This window comes from Chiloscyllium plagiosum, chromosome 2 (genome assembly GCF_004010195.1).
Source record: "Chiloscyllium plagiosum isolate BGI_BamShark_2017 chromosome 2, ASM401019v2, whole genome shotgun sequence".
Classification (NCBI taxonomy): Eukaryota; Metazoa; Chordata; class Chondrichthyes; order Orectolobiformes; family Hemiscylliidae; genus Chiloscyllium; species Chiloscyllium plagiosum.
This window is the reverse complement of record NC_057711.1, coordinates 141895303-141905821: the sequence shown is the minus strand read 5'-3', so window position 1 is coordinate 141905821 and position 10519 is coordinate 141895303. Positions and strand designations below refer to the sequence as shown.

The following is a 10519-nucleotide window of genomic DNA, read 5'->3' as shown; positions in this document are numbered from 1 at the left end:
AGACAGAGAGACAGAGAGACAGAGAGACAGAGAGACAGACAGACAGACAGACAGACAGACAGACAGACAGACAGACAGACAGAGAGTATCATTAAGAAGAAAGTGACCTGGAGTAGCCATCTACATACTGCAGCTACATGAGCAGGTCAGAAGCTTGGGATCATTCAAATTCACCTCTTGGGTTCCTAAAGCATGTCCATCATGGCACAAGTTAGGACTGAGACAGAACACTCCGCATTTGCCTGGATGAGTTCAGCTTCAGCAACACTCAAGTAGTTTGACATTCTGACAAAGCAGCCACTTGACTGGCCCATTAACAAACATTCACTCCTTCCACCACCAATGCTCATTAGAAGTACTTGTGTCATCTACAAAAACATTGCAGAAATTCATCAAGGCTCCTTAAGACAGTACTTTTCAAACTCTCAGCCAGTACCATTAAGAACACCATCATCTGTAAGTACCCCTTCAGCCACTCCCTATCCTGATTTGGAAATATGTTGCCATTTCTTCAATGTTGCTCGGTGAAAATCCTGGAAACACTCCCCCTTAGGATATTGTGGGTATACCTTCAGCAAGTGGACTGCAGCGATTCAAGAAAGTGACTCACCACCACCTTCTCAAGGGCAACTAGTGGTGGGTGATAAATCCTGGCCAACCAGCAACACCCATATCCCAAGAACGAATAAAAACATTACAAAAGTGACTACGCTTCAAAAGGTATTTCAATGGCTTTAAGCACTGCAGGATATCCTGAGGCTGCGAACAAAAATAACTAAAAAAAAAAAGTTTTTCTTTTTTTTAAAGCAAACAATCAAGTCAGGGAATTCATCTGAAAAGAGCTGCAAGCGCAAGTCTTGGTTTATAGCTTCCCCAAAATATCACTGTAACATCACAGCCTTGGACACTTGCCAAAGCTTTGGTTTTAATTTACGCATGAGATTTCCTCAACTTCAGGTCAGCTTTTGTGCCGATGGTCTCAATTTCTTCTACTTGCTGATTCAACAGGATGTGTATCAACTTGAGGAACAATTAATACTGTTTAAATTTTTTGTTAAAAGATTTTAGCAGACAATTCCGAAGTCAGTACTCAAAAAAGAAGTAAATCTCATTGAAAGCTAGGGTGTTGCAGAGTTCAGTCTTGAGCTACAGAGCAAAGGGAATTTCCAAGCCCTCCCCCGAGAAATGAACAGGCAATAGTAACACAAATACAGTTAAAACCTAACCAACTGTCTATAATTTCTACATGAAAACAGTGACGACACCTCAAGATCTTATAAATCTTGAGAAGATGAAGGGTGCTACATAAAAGACAAGTCTTTATTTTCTTTCAGAATTAGAGAAATTCTGACGATGTCAAAGACAATTGGCTAATTTAATATTCACAGTGAAACTCAATGGTGCTCTTGATGTTTGGAACAGATTCACCACAAAGACAGTATTCAGGCCATCAGTTGACTCAGACAGAGAAAAAAAAATGACACCCTACAGGAGAGTCCAATACCAAGTAATGCAATGAGTGTGCAGCCTGAACAATGATATCTGAGATACGGGAACACTGTTCGATAACACAATTGTTCAATCTGTGAAGTAGTGCAGGTGAGAAGGTTAAGGGTCAAAAGGTTGTGGGCTGAAGCCCCACTCCAGAGATATGAACACATAATCCAGGTTGATGCTTCAACATTACTAGGGCATTGCTGCACCCAAAGATGCTATTATTTTGCATGATGTGTTAAATAAAGGTATTATTGACCCTCCTGAGTGGATATAAAAAATCTCATGGTATGACAGCAAAAGAAAAAGACCATTCTTCAAATGCCCTGAGCAATATGTATAACACAACACTTATCACTAGCACACATTGTCTGATCATTTACCTCAGTACTGTTTGTGGGATCTTTCTTTGCACACATTGCAACCACTGTAGGAGACTTAGTAGCCAATGTGGTTCATTACCTATGAAGAATTGTATGGCTTTCTGAGATCATAAAAGGCACCATAAATGGGAGTGCAGGTTCATAGCTCCTTGAAAGTGGAGTCGCAGGTAGATAGGATAGTGAAGGCGGCATTTGGTATGCTTTCCTTTATTGGTCAGAGTATTGAGTACACGAGTTGGGAGATCATGTTGCAGCTGTACAGGACATTGGTTGGAATATTGCGTGCAATTCTGGTCTCCTATCAGAAAGATGTGAAACTTGAAAGGGTTCAGAAAAGATTTACAAGGATGTTGCCAGGGTTGGAGGATTTGAGCTATAGGGAGAGGCTGAACAGGTTGGGGCTGTTTTCCCTGGAATGTCGGAGGCTGAGGGGTGATCTTATAGAGGTTTACAAAATTATGAGGGGCATGAATAAGATAAATAGACAAGATATAAAAGAGATACAAAAGAGATCTACGGGGCAACTTTTTCCACAGAGGGTGATACGTGCATGGAATGAGCTGCCAGAGGAAGTGGTGGAGGCTGGTACAGTTGCAACATTTAAGAGGCATTGGGATGGGTGTATGAATAGGAAGGGTTTGGAGGGATATGGGCCGGGTGCTGGCAGGTGGGACTAGACTGGGTTGGGATATCTGGTCGGCATGGACGAGTTGGACCGAAGGGTCTGTTTCCATGCTGTACATCTCTAAGACTCTATAAATGCTTGTCCTCCTTCATTTTTTAAACATACAGTAATTGGCAAAGCACAGTAGTGTGCAGCATTGCATATTTTAATAAATTTGAAAGCAGTAAATAAAGGACAAAAGTATATCTTCAAACGTCAATCATGAAATTGTCTCACCCCAAGTACACTAACAACCCCTTACCCTTTAAAGGTTAATAAAGATCAGCTTCATCACTGTCAGAGAGAATGAAATAGTTAAATATCTTCAAGAAGGCAGCGTGACAAGCACCAATTCTGCAAATCCGTCGACCTTGGAATTCCAGGCAGTGGGAAGAAACACTGAACAGAACGAAAAGGTGGCAGGTTTCCAACCAGGAAGATCATGAAGTTACTTGTTACTTTGAAGATTCATGGAATTATCATTCTTGAAGATAGTGATATGATCCTAGGAGATTTAAAAGATTAGGACAAATACAGTATGTACAGTTTAACAGCATGCAAGGAATTTCACAAGATAAATGACTACTTGATTCTGTTCACCGATCGTACAACACGTACTTAGTGGAAAATCCTAAATCATTACAGCAAAAGACAAACATGTCAAATATACAACTTCTACAGATTAGAATGATAGAATCTGAGACTGCAGAAGGTCATTTGGCCCATTGCTGTTTAAAGAGCTAATTAGTTCCACTTCCCCTTTCAATGCATTCCTTTGCACATATTTATCCAATTCATTTTAATAGACACTTTTAGATATGCTTCCACGATCCGATGGCAGTGCATCCCCCGGTGGTCTGTATTCATTTCTAATGATTGGCCAAGCGGCCCAAACTGTAATAGTGGGGTCTCATTTTCCCCAAATGAGGAAAGAAATCACGCTAAAGGAGTACAGCTGGCTCCTGTATTCCAGGAGACCAATGAGATCACGCAAAACACTGCATATTTTCTAGTATTTCAGCTTATATATGACAGCATATGAATATTAGTGGAATAAGAGTGTACAATTGTATCACTATGGAGCATGACAAAGTATATCAGTAGGTGAGTCTGGATATTAATCCAAGTGTTAATGCATGGGATGTGTGTGTGCTTGCAAGAAAGATTATTAGTTGTTTAAGTGTAAGAGCGAATGTTAACGAGAGCCTGAATACCAGTAAAATAATAAATTCTATTGTGATTGTGACAATTGCCTCTAAGATTAGGACAACCTGAGCAGCTGCCTCTGCCAGCCCATGGCCCAAACTTGAAGAGCTTCCTTCTGTCCTAATCCTAAATGTGCATCTTTCTCTAGCTTTTCTCCTGACTCCCCCCTTAAGCCCTCTCTCATACACATCTTTTCCATAAAGAACCACTTCCAGGTCTGAACCATATTTACACAAACCTGTTAATGACTCACCTTCCTGAAATGGTCCCCATGTTGCTGATAGCTGTATTTTCCCGTTGTTGTTCCTGTTTTTTTCCCCCAATTTGGCATTGTGCAGCTTCTTAAAAAAACTGTCAAATTCTCACACCTTACAAACTACCAATCTCCCTCTACAAATTCCCTGAAACAACATCTCAAAGGTTCATGCACATCTTTCCCAGAACATAATGTCTGAATCCCTCCAATCAGATTTACTCCCCACCATAGCACCAAAGTCACAATAGTAAAGCATCTCTCCTTATCCTTCTCAGCCTTTGAGACAACTGACCACACCACTCTCCCCCAGTAACCCCACCCCTCATGTCAGTCTGTCTGGGTGGGACTGCACTCACCTGGTTGCATTTTACATTTGTAATCAAAAACAGAGCATCATTTGCAGTTACCATTAACTCTGGTGTATCTTAGCTTCTAGATGAGAAACAGCAGGACAGCAATCTCTTGATGGCAGCATCTGAAAGTTTTAGAATTTATGCTGGTAACAGCTCACCACCATCTCTCCTGACAACTCCATTCTTATTAAATTATCAGACTGTTTATTTGACATCTAGTACTGTTGGGTAGAAATTTCCTTTAATTTAATATTACACCACCACTTATGGCCTCTCATAAGACTTGAGGTCGGACTTTAAAAAGATGCTCTGATCTCCATTCTCCCAGCTATAAAGCCAAGAGGGATGCCACCACTAATTGTTGTGAGGTAGCCATCAGGTTAAGTACCAGACATAGCATTCATTGCTTCAAACTGAGACTCCCCACACCACAACCGCATGTTTCCAGAGGAAAACCCACTGACAAAGTGGATAGTCAGCAGCTCTAGTACCAGGCACTAGTAAGACAACAGGTAATCTCACCACACATAGGTGCCAAGTTAAAGTCAGGATCGAGTGTCTCAGTGAGGGGAAGTGAAGGTCAGATTTGAAAGGCTGGGGGACCATTAAAATGAGGGGATTGACCTTGTGCAACTAGGGGTTGGGACTCCTGGCAGGTTCCGGTGGGCCCAGAAAGTGCAAAGGGGCTTTTCTAACCAACAATCCCATCAACCCTGTGCACTCCATTCCTGAGCACACATATATACTTTGTCAAAATAATCAGACAGCTAATGTTACTATATGGCATGGAAATGCAAATTTTTAAATCAGCCAAAGTTGGGAGAAACCCCACACATGACAAACATTTTACTGTATATGGAAATCAAATGGAGTAAGCTCTCTAGCCAAGTTTAAAGAATTTTACACATCCAGGTTGAACACCAAAATGAATGTACACTTCATGCAGTGTCAAACCAAAGCAGAACTTTACTGTTTTACTCCAGAGGCAGATCAGGACCCGCACATATGAGAACTACATATGTTATTGCATAATAGACAATATTACATAAATGGTTAAAAAACAAGGAATGCTATCTCCAACTAACTACAATAAAATATATCCAAAAAGATTTCCACCCTGAGGATAAAGAAGGTAACCAACTTCGAACTACCATGAAACACAAAGGATATTAAAATTTGCAACCAAAAATAATTGAGGTTATGGAGGAACAATGTAAATTTAACAGGCTCTCATTGGTAAGGAGAGAGAGAGGAGAAAACTGGTTATGTTTGATCTTTTAAGATTCTAGAGACTAAAGGGCAAAAAAGAAATTATAGATAAGTTGTTTGAACTTGTTTTGAACAACAGGACTAGGTGACAATTGTGCACGTAGCAGAGGAAATTCTAAACTAACATACAGAAATATGATTTCAGTGAACGGTTGGTCCAACTACAGACAGGCACCTGAGGGAAATGCTGAAAGCTGCTGACATTGATTTATTTATATGCAGATGAGATAATATCTTGCGATGCAATATAGGAGTAATGTGAGACATGACATATGGCTCAGTGAAGGCAACTTTAGACCAATGGATCCCAAAGCTGTCTCCGCAACTGATTTTCCCTATCTCATGTCTGGGGCTTCTGTAGACGAATTGACAAGAGATTGATTGTCATAATTAATCAAGAACTCTGTCATCGTATCATGTGACAACCAGAATGGTAGAAAGAAAACTAAATAGAACATGATCTTTTCCTGGCACAACAATTCCTGTTCTGGCTAAAAAGGCTTGGTGCACTGCCTGAAATCATTTGGACAAAGTTAAAAAATCACAACACCAGGTTAAAGTCCAACAGGTTTATTTGGAAGTACTAACTTCTAGAGCGTTGCTCCTTCATCAGGTAGTCATGGAACAGGCTTATAAGCACAGAATTTATAGCAAAAGAAATCATTTGGACAAATGCAAAAAAGGGCTTGGCCTCTACAGAAATTCATCTATAGGATCTCTCTCTTTCTGAAAAGAGTTATGGCCTTTATCCTAGAGAAGGGAAATAGTATTGTGCAACAGAATTACACCCAATATCACCCAAATCAGGATATAGTCACACTAGTTACATAATCTCTGCCAGACTACATTTGGCCTCAGTGCCCTTGGATTCATTAAAAGAGCCAAAAAAATGACTTTATTTTAGAATCTGCGAACATCCATCTGTTAGGCAGCCCAAATGTCTATATATTATGCAGATTGAGTTGGTCTGTGCAGGCAGAATGTTCCAGTGCTGCTGTATCACAGAAGGGCCAGTCTGCATCCCTACTCCCAATTACTACTGGATATCAGTAACAACGAAGGCCAGTGTTATTTACTCTCCTTGTTCTGATGGGGTAACTTCCTTTGCTCAGTTGCTTCAGATCCTTCACAAACGTGCTGATCCAAGGCATGGTTCTTATTGTTTCCATCTGGCAACCCACAGCTGGTTAACAGCTGCACAAGAGGAAGGACATCTGGAAGCTAGTAGCTGACTAGCATCCAACCTACTGAAACACTTAACCACTCCACTGCAGTGTTTTCAGGTAACACACAATTCCTTTTAATGCACCATGGGTGCATGCAGTTTTATACAGGATGCAATGCTAAACACTACATTGGCTGCATATGTGGGAGGTATAAATTATAGCTCCATAGTCACAGTACTTTCCTTAAACAGTGAGTTTCCACCAATGCTAAACTTACACAGAATAAAGTCTGTTAGAATCTCATTCTACTTCACCCAAGTCTCAATCAAATTTGCTCATGTGTCAGCTTGAATGCTGGTTAGAGAGTCGTACACTACAACCGTATTGATGGTACAAAAAAAAATCATTTCTCATTGTTGTTGCAAGGAGAATGGGACTGCAAATTTAGTTGTAATTTTTATTTATGCCTTGGATGACAAGTTCCACTTATAGAGCATCTTTAAACCTTTGGGTTAAACATCCCAAAGTTTCAGCAACAGGAAGTCAAAAATGCTTGGCTCAACCATGAACAAAAATGAGTAGTCAACCTCTATGTTGTTAAAGTAAATTTGATTTAAATGTAGATCTCCTCCTTTGAATGTCTGCAGCAGACTGAAGTGCAATATCAAAGTTGTTTAGTGGTGGATTGGCAATGGAATACTCACTTGACTACTGTGAACTCATCCAAAACACTGCTGCCCACATCTTAACACCCAGCAAGTGCCACTCACCCATCATCCCTCTACTCTGGATCACACTCAATGCGTGAATTAAACAAAATTTTTTAAAAAGCACTAATTACTTCAGTCTTGTCCAGCCCAAAATCCCCCTTAAGAATTCTGCACCTCCTCCAACTCTGACCTCTTGTTCATCAGTCTTTCTCTTAATCCCACTACTAGTGGCCAAGCCTTTAGTTGTGTAGATCGCATGCCTTGATACTTACCCCCTAAACCTCTGCCTCTCAGGATTTAAAGCACTTGTTAAAGCCAATCTCTTTGATTAATTTACCCATTTGGAAAATTTCCTTCTTGGGCTCCATTGTAACTTGCTGTCACCATAGTCTTAACAGACCAGAGGCTGCTGTCTTATTAGAGAAAGACACTTCATGGTGGTTTAACCTGAAGGTTACCACCAGGTATGGGGAAAGAGGTTGAGACAGATGAAGCTTCATAACAACCTCAGCTAGTATAGAAACTGAACCCATGCTGCTGGCACTTGTAAACCAGCCATCTGGCCAACCGAGCTAACCGACCCACTAATAACTTGAATGATCATTTGAAATGGAGCATGAAACTAGTGTGAAAATAATCTCCTGGGAGATTAAAGTTTTGGCATTTAAAAGTATGCCAGGTGTCGTTACATAACTAATGCACAAAATCTAAAAACATTAGAAACTACCAAGGGGACCTGAAGAACATAAAAATAAGTAAACTTTACATCCAATTAAAGATTACATTATAAGACCGTAGGACATTGGAGCAGAATTAGGCCATTCGACCCATCAAGCCTGCTCCAACATTCAATCATGGCTGATGTGTTTCTTAACCCCATCCTCCTACCTTCACCTAGTAACCCTTGACCCCCTTATAAATTTCATTCCCATTAAATTTTTTTTTAAACGATACAGCATCATTGATCAGTCCTGATAGCTTAAGCAGAGTTATGCAACTTGCAGTGCAACTGTTTTGCATCAGTGATTTTCTTTTCTCATCTATTCCAGTGCATCATTCAAGTGGTTAAACCCACTTCTGGTGGCATATTGATACTGCTGTATCATCTTCCTCTTACACTGCCAATTACAACCGAGCATTTTCAAGTGAGAAACCTACTACCAAGCTTGAGAGCCAAAATGCAAAATGAAATAAGTTTGCTTTTATTAATCATGTTTCACATAGTCCGGGTGTCACAAAGCACTTCACAGCAAGAGAATAATTCTCAAGTGCTGCTGTGTTTCCCTCAATTTCAGACAATATGCACACATCAAGGGCCTATACAGAATAATGAAAAATATTATAAGACTCTGAATTCATAGTCTAGCAATAATACCACCAGGCCATAGCTTTATGCTTATAGCAGGAAGCAAATCTGATTGTTGCAAAAACCCATACGGCAGAGCGAGGATCAACTGAGGCTTTCAAAAGGAAATTGGATCAGTTGCAAAGAAGGAAACATTTTCAGGGCCCCAGATAAAAGGAGGGAGCAGCACTAGGCAAATTGCTTCTTCATAGGGCTAAATGGCCTGTCTTTGCTGTAACCATTCTATAATTTGTCAATATCCTTTAAAGAAGAAACTCCAAAAATATAAGCACTACCACAGGGGACTGGCTCGGAGCTGGCTGGTGCTACAGTCAGGGTGTTCCTGTTGCAAAAAAAAACAAACTCCATACTTATCAAAGCTGGTGGCGGCACGGTGGCACAGTAGTTAGCACTGCTGCCTCACAGCGCCAGAGACCCGGCTTCAACTCCCGCCTCAGGCAACTGACTGTGTGGAGTTCGCACATTCTCCCAGTGTCTGCGTGGGTTTCCTCCGGGTGTTCCAGTTTCCTCCCACAGTCCAAAGATGTGCAGGTCAGGTGAATTGGCCATGCTAAATTGCCCGTAGTGTTAGGTAAGGGGTAAATGTAGGGGTATGGGGTGGGTTGCGCTTTGACGGGTTGGTGTGGACTTGTTGGGCCGAAGGGCCTGTTTCCACACTGTAATGTAATCTAATCTGGTCTACATGGTACTTCAGCATATGACTGTTTCCTAGCTACTCTTTGAAAAGGCTTAGCAAGCCATTCAGTTCTCCTAATCAACTCCTGAATAGTCACAGTTCACGCAACTACACTGGATGAGTTGCAGTGGGCTGAGAAGGTAGTTCACTCCCATCATTTTGAGGGCAAAGAATGAGCAACAAATGCTGCTAGTGACACACTCATCCCATGAAAGAATGTAAAGAAAATGGAAAGACTGTAGCTCAGATTCTGATAGAGCAGGTGGCAAACCATCATTAACATCCTTCATGTATTCACATTCACGTTTTAGACATTTATTTTGTCCGCAAGATTGTTGGGAACTTGAGACCTCTGAATGGATGATGGAACCCAAGCCCCCTCCCACAGTAACTCTAAGATTCCACTCAAAACAATAGAAGGTAAGAAAGGCAAAGAAAAATATACTTTTAAAATTCCTTAAGTAATTCGAAACTTGAAGGAAATAAGACTTCTAGCAGCACTAGAATGCACACTCAAGAACAATGGACTGACAGAAGAGACACAACAAACAGTGAGACAAACTGTCGTACCTATGATAATAAGGAAAAGACAAACACATAACCTCAACACCAAGGAGAGGGAAGCACTGAAATCACTAAGAAACGATAAGAACATAATCATACTACCAGCAGATAAAGGCAGAATGACGGTCATCCTAGATAAATCTGATTACATCCAAAAAGCACAACAACTACTTGAAGATACCAACACCTACCAAAAGAGGGAATTTGACCCCACCCCACAGCTCACCAATAGGATAAACAACACACTGAGGAACCTACAAAAAAACGGACAGATAACCAGAGCCGACCTACAAAGAATGAAACCGGAAAGCAACAACACCCCCAAATTCTATGGATTACCTAAAGTACACAAACCAGACATCACACTCAGACCCATAGTATCACTACCAGGGACACCATCACACAAACTGGC

General features: G+C 40.8%; 1 protein-coding gene across 8 annotated transcripts in view; it reads right to left on the bottom strand.

Moving 5' to 3' along the window:
* mfhas1 (multifunctional ROCO family signaling regulator 1) overlaps positions 1 to 10519 on the bottom strand; it is an 86765-nt gene that overhangs the window by 68347 nt on the left and 7899 nt on the right. For 3 of the 8 annotated variants that reach the window (XR_006315991.1, XR_006315992.1, XR_006315995.1), the window contains exon 2: positions 2804 to 3046. The exons of 4 other annotated variants lie outside the window; for them this stretch is intronic. Coding sequence is in view for 1 of the 4 variants with exons in the window: in XM_043719936.1 (XP_043575871.1) it covers positions 3021 to 3046 (26 nt within the window). In the remaining 3 variants the exon portion in view is untranslated. Of the gene's footprint in view, positions 1 to 2691; positions 3047 to 10519 lie in introns of those variants that run through there. One more of the 8 variants, XM_043719936.1, reaches the window with a different exon arrangement.